General features: G+C 42.9%; 1 protein-coding gene across 6 annotated transcripts in view; it reads right to left on the bottom strand.

Moving 5' to 3' along the window:
- Positions 1 to 16,067, bottom strand: part of B3GLCT (beta 3-glucosyltransferase) — a 111,314-nt gene that overhangs the window by 12,114 nt on the left and 83,133 nt on the right. For all 6 annotated transcript variants that reach the window (XM_054256741.2, XM_035302444.3, XM_078375249.1 and 3 more), the window contains one exon: positions 1,026 to 1,145. In XM_054256741.2, the coding sequence (XP_054112716.1) occupies positions 1,026 to 1,145 (120 nt within the window). The remainder of the gene's footprint in view (positions 1 to 1,025; positions 1,146 to 16,067) is intronic.

Raw genomic sequence — 16,067 nt, 5'->3', positions numbered from 1 at the left:
GGTGGGCTAGCAGGGCCTGCCACAGACAAGGGAAGGGGTGCAGTGACAACTACGCAATGTATCTGCAAATCTGTGGGGAAGGGGCTGTGCAGCTTTCATCTGTGCACTTCTCGTGCTCAGGTTTGGTTATTACTACAAAACAGCCACCTCCATAACCATGTTATGTTCACGACTGGATCGGCTAGACCAAATCAGGATGTGTGTAGTATGACTGTTGAGATCCTGCAGGTTCCTGTAGAAACTGCTCCAATCTAGGGAATTGCAAAGTAGGAATATAAGGTCCTTGGCCTCCAGAAGTGCATACTCCATTAGATTATAAACTAGAATGCTGCCTGGCATACAGCAAACAAGCAACAGATATCTATTGAATGAATTTAAATGACTATAGTTGGTAAGTTAGGATTTTGCCTACACGCACCAATAGTAAGGCTATAGAAGTGATAGGGAAGACTAACTGCTTAACTGATTTACCCATATCTACCAAGTTAAAACCTTTCTTCATAAGATATTAGGCAGATGCTTCATTTAAACATTGATTTTTAACTGTTACTTAAAACCTATATATCCTACACAAATATCACTTACTTGCCTAAGTAAGCTTCTATACTATACTTTCCCCAAAAGTGATTTATTAAGCATTGCATAATTTAATAGTCTAATGGCTTATTCTCTGAGATTAAAATCGATAAACAGCTTTTTTTTTTTCCATTTAAACGGACAATCAGAACTAGTTGGCTGCCTAGAAGCAACCATTGTTAGGGACATTCTAGCAAGTATGACATACTTTTTTATAATAATTTCTTCAAGGACTAAAATATTCTTTACTATGTGTAAAGTTTTCCTATTTAGCAAATATAATGTTTTCAAAATAAGCAAATATAATGTTCGCTTTCCTATTATAGTAACAACCACCATTCATAGGGTACTCACATATCAGTATAGATCCCAGTGCCAGAGACCCACCTCTCGTGTGGCAAGGAAAGTTTATGTTCAAAGTAGCTGAAGAAAGCTGTGATCATAGTTACCCTCCTCCTCCCGTGACGTAGCTGTAGCCGCCAGTGCCCAGGCCATAGCCGTAGCGCTCTCCCAGAAACACAGGCTCGCTGGAGTCATAACAGCTAAGCAAGTGCTGGAGCCTGGAGATACTGAGATGCCAAAGGGAACACAAGTCACAATTACTTGATTCAGGAATAGTTTATGGTTCTTACATCCCACTATGTATATTGTGTTATACTAAACTGAAACGTTTAAGAGAAGAAATTTGAATGACTTACAGAATAAATTAATTTTTTTAAACAAAAAAGAATCCATGAACACTATACATTACTGGAAACAAAAGAGAAACTGAGACATGAGGGGCTTGTTCCTCAGTTTTTACAAGTCTCTGACACAACATGGCTGCCTGATTTGTGTGGTGAGGGCAGCAGGTTACTGAAGTGAAGGTGGCCAGTGTGCTCTACATCTCATTTCTACCAATCCTGTTCCCAAGTGAGTGTAAACTAATCCTCACATCTATTCAGATAAACTTGGTATTTTAAAAAAATTCCTGATGGCCTAAAAAGGAGCTATGGAGGTACAAATGCATGTTAGACCCCTGGCTGGCAGGTGGGGAAGAGAATTTGGGCAGTGAGGCTTTCCTGGAAATCCTCAGATAATGAGGCAAGACCATGCTTATGTTTCCCTGAGTAAGGCCACCTGAGTCTGAGAACATCTTGTGTCAGTTTGCTTATACTTTTGAATACCTTTTGTCCCCTATCTGCCTTTATCACATGTCAGCAACAATAGCTTACAAATGGCAGTGTATTAGTCAGGGTTCTCTAAAGTGAGACTATCTGTGACTTGGCCAGAAAAATGCCTGCAACTACAGCTGCTGTTTGGATGAAAAAAAGATTTTATAGGAAAACAAAATAAAAAAATAACTTTTTTGAGTAGACATGAAGGGTAGTGCTAAAAAAGGCTATTTTTTTCTATATTTTAAGAATTTACAGGCTGGGCACGGTGGCTCAAGCCTGTAATCCCAGCACTTTGGAAGGCTGAGGCGGGTGGATCACGAGGTCAAGAGATCGAGACCATCCTGGTCAACATGGTGAAACCCTGCCTCTACTAAAAAAGAAAAAAATACAAAAAATTAGGTGGGCTGGGCACGTGCATGTAATCCCAGCTACTCAGGAGGCTAAGGCAGGAGCATTGCCTGAACCCAGGAGGCGGAGGTTGCAGTGAGCTGAGATCGCGCCATTGCACTCCAGCCTGAGTAACAAGAGCGAAACTCCGTCTCAAAAAAAAAAAAAAAAAAAAAAGAAAGAAAGAATTTACACCACTTAGAAATGTCCCTTCTGCCAATAAGCCTGTAATATCAAAAGCAAGTTAGTTACTTCTAAGATACAATGGAGATACAGGGGATATAGGAGGCAAATATTCCTGTTCCAAATGGGAGAAAATGGCCAAAAGAAAGGGGCCACAGGCCCCATGTGAGTCCAAAACCTGCCCAGTCAATCATTAAATCTTAAATCTCCAAAATCTCCTTTGATTCCATGTCTCACATCCAGGACACGCTGATGCAAGAGGTGGGCTACCAATGCTTTAGGCAGCCCCACCCCTGTGGCTCTGCAGGGGACAGCCTCCATGGCTGCTTTCACAGGCTGGCATTAAGTGCTTGCGGCTTTTCCAAGTGCACAGAGCAAGCTGTCACTGGTTCTGCCATTCTGGGGTCTGGAGGATGGTGGCTCTCTTCTCATAGCTCCACTAGACAGTGACTAGGCAGTGTCCCAATGAGGACTCTGTGTGGGGGCTCCAACCCCACATTTCCCTTCTGCAGTGCCATGACAGAAGTTCTTCATGAGGGCCCCACCCCTACAGCAGACTTCTGCCTGGACATCCAGGTATTTCCATACATTACCTGAAATCCAGGCAGAGGTTTCCAAACCTCAACTCTTATGTGCTGAGTACCTGCAGGCCCAACACTGTGTGGAAGCTGCCAAAGCATGAGGCTTGCACTCTCTGAATCAAAAGCCCAAGCTGCACCTGTGGCTCCTTTTAGCCATGGCTGGAGCTGCAGCTGGAGCTGGAGCATCTGGGACACAAGGCACCAAGTCCCAAGGCTGCACAGAGCAGTGGAAACCTGGGCCAGTCCCATGAAACCATTTTTCCCTCCTAGGCCTCTAGGCCTGTTATAAAAGGGGTAGCTGTGAAGATCTCTGATATGTCCTGGAGACATTTTCCCTATTGTCTTGGTTATTAACATTCAGCTCCTTATTATTTATGCAAATTTCTGCAGTTGGCTTGAATTTCTCCCCAGAAGATGGGTTTTTCTTTTCTACCTCATGGTCAGGCGGCAAATTTTCCAAACCTTGCTTCCCTTTTAAACGTAAGTTCGAATTTCAAACCATCTCTGTGTGAATGAATATGACTGAATGCTTTCAGAATAAGCCAAGTCATCTAATGAGTGCTTTGCTGCTTAGAAATTTCTTCTGTCAGATACCCTAAATCACCTCTCTCAAGTTCAAAGCACCACAGATCTCTAGGGTAGGAGCAGAATTCCACCAGTCTCTTTGCTAAAGCAAGAGTGATGTTTGACCAGTTCCCAATAAGTTCCTTATCTCCATCTGAAACCACTTCAGCCTGGACTTCATTGGTCAAAACTATTCAACAAGTCTCTTTCCAAACTTTCATTCCTCTCTCTGTCTTCTTCTGAGTGCTCCAATATGTTCCAACCTCTTCCTGTTACCCAGCTCCAACGTCACTTCCACATTTTTTAGTATCTTTTCAGCAAAACCCCACTCCTGGTACCAATTTAATGCATTAGTCTGTTTTCACACTGCAGATAAAGACATACTCAAGACTGGAAAGAAAAGGAGGTTTAATTTGACTTATAGTTCCATGTGGCTGGGAGGTCTTACAATTACGGCAGAAGATGAAAGGCACTTCTTACATGGTGGCAGCAAAAGACAATGAGAAAGAAGCAAAAGTGGATACCCCTGATAAACCCATCAGATCTCATGAGACTTATTCACTATCATGAGAATAGCATGGGAAAGACAGGCCCTCATGATTCAATTACCTCCCACTGCGTCCCTCACACAACATGTGGGAATTCTGACAGATGCAATGCAAGTTGAGATTTGGGTGGGAACACAGCCAAACCACATCATTCCACCCCGGCCCCTCTCAAATTTCATGTCCTCACATTTCAAAACCAAACATGCTTACCCAACAGTCCCCAAAGTCTTAACTCATTTCAGCATTAACTCAAAATTCCATAGTCAAGAGTCTCATCGGAGGTAACACAAATCCCTTTCTGCCTATGAGCCTTTAAAATCAAAAGCAAGTTAGTTCTTCCTAGATACAATGAAGGTATAGGCATTGGGTAAATACAGCAGTTCCAAATCAGAGGAATTGGCCAAAATGAAGGGGCCACAGGCCCCATATCAGTCCAAAATTTAACAGGGCAGTCAAACTTTAAAGCTCCAAAAGGATCTCCTTTGACTCTATGTCTCACATTCAGGTGGCACTGATACAAGAGGTGGGTTCCCATGGTCTTTGGCAGCTCTAACCCTGTGGCTTTGCAGAGTACAGCCTCCCTCCTGGCTGGTTTCAGGGGCTGACATTGAGTGTCTGCAGCTTTTCCAGGAGCATGGTGCAAGCTGTCAGTGGATCTATCACTCTGGGGTCTAGAGGACAGTGGCCCTCTTCTCACAGCTCCACTAGGTGGTACCCCAGTAGGGACTCTGTAGGGGCTCTGACCCCACTTTTCCCTTCCACACTGCCCTAGCAGAGGTTCTCCATGAGGGCTGGCTCCTGCAGCAAACTTTTGCCTGGGTATCCAGGCATTTCCATATATCTTCTAGAATCTAGGAAGAGATTCTCAAACCTCAATTCTTAACTTCTGTGTACCCGCAGGCTAAACACCACATGTAAGTTGCCAAGGCTTGGGGCTTCCAACCTCTGCAGCAACAGCTTGAGCTGTACCTTGGCCAGTTTCAGTCATGGCTAAAGCGGCTGTGATGCAGGACAACAAGTCCCTAGACTGCACACAGCATGGGAACTCTTAAGTCTAGCCCACAAAACCAGTTTATCCTCCTGAGCCTCTGGGCCTGTGATGCAGGGGAAGGGAGGGGCTGCCATGAAGGTCTCTGACATAGCCTGGAGACATTTTCCCCACGGTCTTGGAGATTAACATTAGACTTCTTGCTACTTATGCAAATTTCTACAGCTGGCTTGAATTTCTCTCCAGAAAATGAGTTTTTCTTTTCTACTGCATGGTTAGGGTGCACATTTTCAAAACTTTATGCTCTGTTTCCCTTATAAAACTGAATGCCTTTAACAGCATCCAAGTCTGCTATTGGATGCTTTTCTACTTAGACATTTCTTTCACCAGATAGCCTAAATCATGTCTCTCATGTTCAAAGTTTCGAAAATCTCTAGGGCAGGGGCAAAATGCCACAAATCTCTTTGCTGAAACATCCAAGAATCACCTTTACTCCAGTTCCCAACAAGTTCCTCATTTCCATCTGACATCACCTCAATCTGTAGTTTATTATCCATATCAGTATCATCATTTTGGAAAAAGCCATTGAAGTATCTAGGAAGTTCCAAACTTTCCCACATTTTCCTGTCTTCTTCTGAGCCCTCCAAATTTATCTAAGTATTTACCAAGAAATCTATTCTCACAGAGCAATAGTAACATTAACAGTTCTGGAGTCTCATTTTTTGGTGGGAGGGATGGGTAAGAAGAAAACAAAGTATGAGAAAAGATCACCTTTCCCATCCACACTCATGAGTCTTACAAAAATACCCTAGCTATTATAGCTAAAGCTGAAATAGAAGAAAACAAATTTAATATATAAAAAGAAACTCTGACCAGTGACAAGTGTTGGTGCTCAAAGAATCCACCAGGCTCCCAATCAGATTTATATCTGTCTGAAGGTGAAGGCCTCTGATAACACTGATGGTTTCTGAGTGACTAGAAAAATGTTATTAGAACACTATCCTGTTTTCAGGATATCTGTTATTACGAGGCAGTCCTAGAGTCAGGACTAGAGACAGTATCCCTGTCACACAAGCTGACGCTAGGACTGCCTCGTAGTAACAGTGGTGTAAAGATCTGATCTGCTGTTCTCTACAAAAAGTTTGCTCTTAACCTCTGCTGTTTTATCATTGGTTTTGTTTAGTATAGTTGCCAATGATTTTCTGACTTTAAATTCTTGTAGATAGAGCTGCTTATATCTTTCCAAGTCAGTTTGATTAGTCTTGTGGAAAGTTTTCATTTTCAAGAGTTCAGATTTCAGATCTTTCTCAGCTCCCTCCGACTTCTTATTGAAGCAACTTTATTCTCTCTTAAATAAGTTCTCTTAAGATGCTGCTTATGTCTGCAAAGACCGATTTTCTTTTAACTTTTCTACTATATCTTGCTTACCCTTTCTTTGGTCTCCTTGTTTTACTTGAACACGTTCTACAGAATTTGTTTCCATATAAGTTTGGGGGCTTTCTATTTTTACTCTGTAGTCAAGATAATCCCTCCTCTACAGACTTCTGCTTTCCAATGTGTTTGCTCACTTTATCTTAGTCACTTTAATACATTTGTTCTATTTACTTCATTTAACACTGTGTTTTGCTTACACATAGAGCACCCCTGATGTAAGTTAACTTCATCTTAGAAAAAGACTCCATCTTACATTTCATTAGGAACTTTGCCAACAGGGACCAGATGTTCTGCTTAATCAATAAAGACTCTATATAACAAGGCATACTCCTCCATTTTCAGTCCTCACCAGAGGACTTTGTGGCCATAGAAAGAGCAAGACTCCAGCAATTCAAATGGCCATCTTAACTGACAGTCTGGCTGTCACTGTGATAAGCACCTGGCATCTACCACTAAAGGCTCTGCCCACATCAAAGTTTCTTCCTTGCAAGACTGAAAGACCATCTGGCCCAGACCAGGATATTCTTTTTGTCTATGTCTCTCTCCCTGGAGTGGTTCATTAAACTTTTTTCCTATACCCTTTCTCTTGATGTTAAATGTTACTTTGTTATGGGACGCTTAATCTATAAAATTATATACTGATTAAGTATATTATTATGGTTTGCAATATTGACTGACTTGTGGAGTTGCTTGAACCTGTGTGCTTGTGGCTCTACCAACTGAATAGGAAGTACTGAGGACTGCCTCCTTTGGAACTCCATGTAGCTCATGGCTTTTGTGACTGAAATAGCATCAGTAAAAGTCTGACATTCTAGAATGACACAAAGACACGTGGACCTGGTTATCCCAACCTGGTGCCATGAACGAGCACTTAGGTTTCTTTGTACAGATTCTAAAGCCATGATCTTTTCTCTGACAGCCTCTCTTATATGATGGAGAACAATTTCTAGACTACTGAATTTACTTTCGGCTTTACAAAGTGGTTGAGAAAGAATATGGTTATCTTTTAGGTTAGTTGCATCCAAATTCATTGTGTTCTACAAACAAAACTACTCATCTCTTGCTCTCAGGAAAGCGAGTTCTAGGTCTCTTTTTGATGTGTGACAGATCACAATTGTGGAGAGCAGCAACCAGTCTAGCATGGTAGAATTCAACCCTGTATCCAGTATTTCCTTGTTTTGTTTCCTTTCTCTAGTTTAGAATTGAGCATTATATTCTTGCTGTCAGAACCCTGAGCTGCCCACTATCCTGATGTGATATTAGGATTATATATTGATATGGTTGGGCTATGTAAAAATGGACTAATACATATATATTGGTTCTCATCCAGAGTTTCTGGCTCATAACTCCCACAGCCCTCGTTAGTCTTTTGTTATAATGCTGGGTTGTTATATTAGGCCTCAGGAGCAGACCTCAGGAAACAATCTCTCTCTGACCTTCTCTTGTTGACACAAGATTCTTTCAGTGCTGCTTCACCAGCTATAAATATCCATGGCTGACTGGCAGTACATCTGGCCAGGGCTTCACTTGGCTCTGGGCTCACCCACTAGACTTGCTCTGCCCACTCAGCCTGGCAGGCTGCGCTTAGCTGATGTTACTCTCCAAGGTTCCACATCTGCTGTGGCTCTGTGTTCAGCCCATGGCTGGGCTGGGCATGCTGTGACTGGCTTCTGCCTTGGGTGCTAGCATCTGGACAAGGGGTGGTGGACACAGCAGCACCTGAAAACTTGAAGATGACTGCAACTGTGGAGCCCCAAGGAGTATTATACCCTATTGCTCAGGGAGTCCTAAGCTCTGAGCCCCCAGGAAGTGTCATAGCTTGTTTGTGTTATAGCTCATTCATTCCTACCACCTGCATGCTTCGGTGAACAGTGACATGTCCCAACTTATTTGGTACTGCCACCTCACTCCAGCCTGTGGCTCCTGGGCTGGCCCAGCCCCACTGCTGCCAGTTCCCATTACATGGGGCAGCCACCTGACACCAGGAAAGAGTGGAAGGATTATGGTGTTACAGCTCCAGCTCAGGGAATCCTGAGGTCTAGGCTCCCAGAAGGGTTGTCGCTCTGGTGAGCAGGAGTGTGTCACCACCCTCAGCTCAGTAAGCCAGCCAGGAAAGTGTTACAACCCTTTTCACTCCCACTGTTCTGCGTGTCCCAGGTTCTTGTCCCACGTCCAAGAAGAATGAGGTTATGCAGACACCGAAGAGTGAGCAAGGTGGAGTAGGGTTTTACTGAATGAGAGAACAGCTTTCAACACGAGAGGGGACCCAAGATGGATAGTCCTCCGTGTGACAGGACGCCTTAAGGCAGGTAGTCTCAATGTGTGGCTGAGTCTGGAGTTTTTATGGGCTCAGGATGGGGAAGTATGTGCTGATTGGTCCATGGGTGGGGCTGGGAAAAGCACCATCTCATTGGCTAAAAGGCATCAAGGAAGTTCTCACTCCTAGTTGTGGAGTCTACGCTTCATTCGGGCTGTCTTTAGCTTGAAGGTCAGGTTTCACTGGAGATCTGTCCCTTTCTGCCTAGGAATCTGTGTGCCTCCTGCCACTATCAATGTCCTTCTACCTGTCCAAGGTAGAAATTTAATCTGACTGTGGGTCAAAAGACTCTAATTCCAGAGAATGTCCTGCCTCATAATCTAGAGGAGGAAAGACTATACAGAGAGGCTAAGAAAAGTCTGGATAAGCAGGCCTTTCTGGGTTTAGAACATGTGCTTTTTGTTAATCACATTTTTACATGGTTGTCTATTTTGTCTATATAATGAAGCCTCCATAAAACTCCAAAAGGACAGGGTTTGAACAGTTCCTGGATAGCTAAACATGTGCAGGTTCCTGAGGGTGGTGCACCCCAGGAGGACATGAAAGCTCCACACTCCTCCCTCCATACCCTGCCCTACACATCTCTTCATCTGCATCCTTGGTAATAGCCTTCATAATAAACCAGTAAATGTTTAAGCATTTCCCTGAGTTCTGTGAGCTGTTCCAGCAAATTAAAGGAACCCAAAGAAGGGGCTGTGGGAATCCCAACCTAAATTCAGTCAGTCAGAAGACCTGGAGGTCTGGGCTTGTGACTGGTATATGGGGAAGCAGTCTTGGGGACTGAGCCCTCAACCTGTGGGATCTAAGGCTATTGCCAGGCAAATGGTGTCAGAGCTGAATTGAATTAGAGGACACCCAGCTGGTAGAGGACTGCTTGTCTGCTAAGGGGAAGAAATTTCCACATATTTTGGAGTCACAGAAGTGTTCCTCATTGATTGTTATGGTATAAGCACACACAAAAAAAATGTTCTGAGTGTTTTTCAGGAACAATTAATGTTAGTGAAGTGGGATTAGCTAGAATGGCTCAGGTTCAGAGAAATGTGGTTTGAGAAGAGAAAAGGATAAAAGACTAGGGGATGAGAAACCCTTGATTCCTAGGTGGGCAAACGATCACCCATGATACAGAACCACAGTGCTCTGCTCAGTTACTAAAGGTAAAAGTTACCAGGGGAATTTAGAGATGGAGAATTGATTCACTGGATGAACAAGAAAATCCAAACTAATAAGAAAAAAAGTATTCAATCCTTTGATTATTGTTATCTATACTAACTAAAATTAAATTAAAAGAGAGTGCTGGGTTAGACTTGGATGCTATACCAAGCTTGGACTTCAGTGACTCTGAGCATCAGTCACTAGCTTCAGAGCCACCACATAAGGGAAAAAGGGACAATAGAAAGTACCTCTGAGACCTGTGGTGGCCAAGAGGGTAGTCAATGTGGGAGAAGGGAAAAACCAAATAATTATTGAAACTAGAGGGTACAGTGTAAAGGAATTGCTCCATTTTGTAGATCTGTATAATCAGCTTCCTGAGCAACCTTTATAAAAATGGATTATGAGAATAACTAATTTAGGGGCAGTATCTTTGGTTTCGAATGCTGCAGAATGGAAGAGCATGTCTGGGTTGACGCAGGACCCACAGCTCCCTGCTGAACAACTGCACACGAGTTTATATAATCCAGACACAGGAGGTTATTCGCAAGGGAACAGCAAGCTTGGTGGACTGAATAAAAGCCACTGTAAAACCTGTTTAACCTGAGAAGGGAAACTGTCAGACTCTGCATGTAAATGCCAAGTGGAACACCCCAAATTATGCAGCTGATATATTTCATGTGTAAGCCATGTGGGATTGGCTTTATCATAACTGGGATATTCACCCACTGAATGTGCCCATTAACCAGGCCATGGTACGTGCTGTTGTCAAAGGGGCCCGTTTTGCTGGGCACTGCATATGCAAACCAAAAGACAGTTCCAAAGCCTAGCCAAATTTCCTGTCTAAGCTTTACCTCAACGTCTTACAGATGCTAATAAAACCATTAGGTTAATTAACAAAATGATGAAGGGTAGAGGGGAGAGTCAAAGGACTCATCTTGGGAAGGCAGAAATTTTTAATGGTTTGTAAAGAAAACATTGATAGGAGTGAAAGTTAGAGGAAAAAGAAGGGGGAGAGCCATGGGACTCATCCCAGCAGCATGGAAATATTTAGGTAGTTATTAAAAAATGGAATGAATAAAATAGAAATTGATGGGGTTAAAACAAAGGTCTTAATACAACTCTGTTGAAGACTAAGTGGACCAAAGGGACCACTGGCTGATCTCCCAACATTTAAGGACCCAAACCAGTTTGCTATATTTCCCCTAGTATGGAAAACTTTTAAAGACAAGAAGAGAAAGATTAAAATGAGAAACCCCACCTAGAATTACCTGTTAGACTGGTTAATCAAGGTAACAACTGACAGAGAGGCCAGGGTCTCCTGGCAGGACTCCAGGCTGGAGACCCAAGCCTTCTGCAAAAGAACGGGTAAAATGGTCTGGGGATGAAGAAGAGAAGTTCTGCGACTAGAACAGAAAAGTGTAAGGGTGGTTAGAATTATGAAAGCTGGCATCTTTGAACACACTTCATATGAAGTGCTTTTATTTCTTTTACCTGATTGTATTACGGGAAGAGACACTGTATCTCACTGGGAAATATTCCCCCTACCCAGTACTATAAAACAAAGTATGTAAATCCTTCGAGCAGTATTAATGGAACATGCTAAAACTGGAACCAGTTAAGACTGCCCAGGCCCACATAGTGCAGAATAGAAGCTGAAGAGCAGGTGGGGACAAATTCTCCATTTGATAGCCCTCTGTGGAGTACCTCCTGAGGTTTATAGCAAAGGTTTCTGAGTGCCTCCCAGCAATGACTACTGGTACCCTGAACTAGAGAATTTCCACTTGAAGGGCATTTACTTCCTTGCCACAGGACATTAACTGAGGCTACCCCTATGACTGAAGGACATAAAGTGATCTTGATGAAACCACCTTTGCAAAGATTATGACAATGAGAGAAATCTAGCATGGCTGACTCCATCTTGCTTCTAGTCTCACAGGCTGGCTGTCTTCATTCATTCCTTGGCATAGCTCAAGTTAATCACAGCAGGAATTTAGTTTATAGTTTAACTTGGAAGCAAGTATGTTAATGTTCTCTCCCAAAAACTAATCTCCTCCTTGCTCAGGGACCAAAAACTAATGAAAGACCATAAGATTAGGATCATGGGAGGGGCCTGAACTGTGCTAAAGTGTATTTTTTATCACCCCTTACTGCTCAGGAGTCATGTGGCTAGAGGTCACAAGATTTGACACTTCCCAAATTGCTCCTATAGATAACATTACTATTAGAGAATCTCAGATCAGTCTTTTGAGATGTTTTTCAGATTTTTGCATTCTGGCAGCCAACTGACCCCACTCAGACCCATGACTCATTACTCAATCAGCCCCGTGGTCCCCAACCAGAGGCAGATTGAGTGTACAAGGCCCGTTTTTCCACATCTTTATGACTTTATCCCCAACCAATCAGCAGTAACCATCCCTAGCTCCCTGCCCACCCAATTATCCATAAAAACCCTAGTCTCCAAGTTCTCAGTGAGACTACTTTAAGTAATAACTCCAGTCCCTCCACTTGGCCAGTCTTGCATTAATTAAACTCTTTCTTTACTGCAATATTACAGTCTCAGTGAAATGGTTTTATCTGTGCAGCAGGCAGAGAACCCATCAGGCAATTACATTTACACAAAATGCCCATGCTCTTTTAGATGATGTCAGAGAAACACTCCAGTAAGGAAGGCAATGCCCAAAAGAGTTCCATAATAAAACGGAAATTATTTATATGGGATCATGCTACCTGGGGAATGCGAGGAGGAGATCCTCCCAAACAGAGGGCCTCTTTTCCCCTAAAACTGACTCTGGAACTATGTGAGGAGCCACTGGATTCTACAGTACCCTGTAAGCAGCTCTTGACTGACCAACCAAGAGCTACTTGGTTTGAGAATGGCAATTCCAGGGTAAATGAATATCATCCTGTTTGGAAGTCTGCTACTTTGACCAAAGGAGGTAAAAACGAATCATCTCGGTGGGCTGTATTGCATGCATTTTCATAACAGTAATGGAAGAATTGAACAGTGGCATAAACACCTGTGTTTGGGATTTTACTAACTCATAGGCAGGGACCAATCACTTGCCCATACAGTCAGGCAAGAGGGCAATGGATACTTGGCCTACTAAAAGGATGCCCATATGAAGCATGACCCCATGGAAATTAGAGGAGTGCATTTAAGTAGAACAAGTCAAATGTCAATCAGAAGAGCCCCTTTCCAGGTTTGGAAGGTGCCTGGAATTAACAAGCAGATATCCCTGTGTACTTCCTGGAGGTGGTCACCTGGATCCATGAAATTAGTGGATATAGGGGTATGACAGCAGGCAGAGATGGACTGAATCTAGACATGCTTCTTTTGCATCCTCTCGGGCACAAAATACCAATAAGAACTGTTCTGTACACCAGCAAAAAAGATAAAGACTGATGATGGCTATGGGGCAGATTCTCTGTTGCCAAGGCCCTAAACAAAGCTGGCAATACAGCGACTGATGCGAGTAGCCCTAGGGGGCTACAATTGGGTCCCGACAGAAGTAGACACTGACTCTGGCATGGGTTTTCCTTACCCAATGGAACATGCAAAGACTCTGAGTACCATTTAAAAAACAACTAAACAGAAGATACTGTATGGATTTGCATGGCCAATTGTTCCTGGAGGTTCCTGGAGGGCATGGAAGCTCTGCACCTCTTCTTCTCTCATACCTTACCCTACATGTCTCTTCATCTATGTCTCTGTAATATTCTTTATAATAAGCTGGTAAATGTGAGACAGCATTTCCCCGAGTTCTGTGAGCTCTTCTAGCAAATTAAATGACCCACAGAGTGGGTTGTAAGAACCCCAACTTGAAGCTCATCAGTCAGAAGTTCTGGAGGCCTGGACTTATGACAGGTGTCTGGGGTATGGGGTATTAGGGCAGTCTTGGGGACTGGGCCCTCAACCTGTGGGAACTGGCACTATATCCAGGTAGACAGTGTTAGAATTGAATTAGAGGACACCCATTTGGTGTCCACTGCAGAAGTGACTGCTTGGTGGGACGAGGAATCGCCCTGCTCCATACTTTTGGTCACAGAAGTTGCCTTCTGTGTTGATGATTATTGCAGTGTGAGAGCAGAGGGGAAAAACAGTTTTATCCTAACCAACTAATAAGGGAAATGCAAATCAAAGCTCACACCTAGTAGAATGGCGACTATCAAAAAAAAACCAAAAAACAGAAAACCCAGAAAATAACAGGGTTAACAAGGATGTGGAAAAACTGGAAACCTTGTTAATTTATGGTAGGAAGGTAAAATGGAACAATCTCTATGCAAAAACAGTGTGATGGTTCCTCAAAAAGTTACAAACAGAATTACCGTATGACCTAGTCATTCAATTTCTGGGTACATACCCACAACTCTATGCTGATGGAGTGTCCATCAACAGATGACTGCACAAGCAAAATATGGTCTATCCATATTGTATCCATGGAATGTTGTTCAGCCTTAAATAGGAAGGAAATTCTGCAATATGCTACAACATGGATGAATTTTGAGGACATTATGCTAAGTGAGATAAGCAAGTCACACACACACAAAAAACACAAGTACTGTACGATTCCATTTATATGAGGTACTTAGGGTAGTCAAAATCATATAGGCAGAAAACAGAATGATGGTTGCCAGGAAATGGGGGAGGGTATACAGTTATTGTTTAATGGATATAGAGTTTCAGTTTTACAAAATGAAAAGAGTTATGGAGACGGCTAGACAACATTACGAATGTATTTGGTACTACTAAACTGTGCACTTAAAAATGGTTATGAGGGTAAATTTTATGCTGTGTGTATTTTACCACAATAAGAAAAAAAATAAAGAAAGAAAAAGAAACATATTGTGGATGAATCAGATGGTGATTAAAAAACCATCAGATAATTTTAGAGTGTTTTTCCATCAATTCTATTGAAAAATAGATCTTTCCTTTTCTTAGTATTTGATAATCTATACTTAGAGGAGACTAGTAGCAATTGTGGAATGAGTTTGTATTCCCCTAAAATTTATCATATGTTGAAATCTAATCCTTAATATGAAGGTATTCAGAGGTGGGACCTTTGAGGGGGCGATCAGATCACAAGGGTGGAGACCTCAAAAATGAGATTTGTGCCCTTCTAAGAAGAGGCCACAGTACTAGCTTGCTCTCTTTCCACCATTTGAGGATATGAGAAGTCAGCAGTCTACAACCCAGAAGAGAGCCCTCAGCAGAACCCAACCATGCTGGTACCCTGATCTCAGGCTTCCAGCCTCCAAACTATGAGAAATAATTATCAAAACGAAACAAAACAGGAGGTGGCTGGCAACATGGCTGAATAGAAACAGCTCCAGTCTGCAACTTCCAGTGAGATCAATGTAGAAGGTGGGTGATTTCTGCACTTCCAACTGAGGTACTTGGCTCATCTCACTGAGACTGGTTAGACCATGGGTGCACCCCATGGAGGGTGAGCCTAAGCACAGTGGGGTATTGCCTCACCTGAGAAGCACAAGGGTTTAGTGAACTCTCTCCCCTAACCAAGGGAAGCCATGAAGGACTGTGCCTTGAGGGATGGTACATTCCGGCTCAGACACTACGCTTTTCCTACAGTCTTCACAGTCCACAGACCATGAGATTCCCTTGGGTGCCTACATCACCAGAGCCCTGGGTGTAAAGCACAAAACTAGGTGGCCGTTTGGGCAGACACCAAGCTTACTGTAGGAGTTTTTTTTTTTTTTTTTTTTTTTTTTTAACATACCCCAGTGGTGCCTGGAAAGCCAGCAAGACAGAACCATTCACTCCCCTGGAAAGGGGACTAAAGCCAGGGAGCCAAGAGGTCTAGCTCAGTGGATCCTACCCCTAAAAAGCCCAGCAAGCTAAGATCCACTGGCTGGAAATTCTCTCTGCCAGCACAGCAGTCTGAAGTTGATTCACAATAGCAAAGACTTGGAACCAACCCAAATGCCCATCAATGATAGACTGGATAAAGGAAATGTGGCACATATACACCATGGAATACTATGCAGCAATAAAAAAGGATGAGTTCATGTCCTTTGCAGGGACTGAAGCTGGAAACCATCATTCTTAGCAAACTAACACAGGAACAGAAAACCAAACATCCCATTTTTCACTCATAAGTGGGAGTTGAAGAATGAGAACACATGGACTCAGGGAGGGGAACATCACACACTGGGGCCTGTCAG

The sequence above is a fragment of the Callithrix jacchus genome, chromosome 5, assembly GCF_049354715.1.
Source record: "Callithrix jacchus isolate 240 chromosome 5, calJac240_pri, whole genome shotgun sequence".
Classification (NCBI taxonomy): Eukaryota; Metazoa; Chordata; class Mammalia; order Primates; family Cebidae; genus Callithrix; species Callithrix jacchus.
Note: the sequence above shows the minus strand (reverse complement) of the source record. Positions and strands in the feature narration are given on the sequence as shown.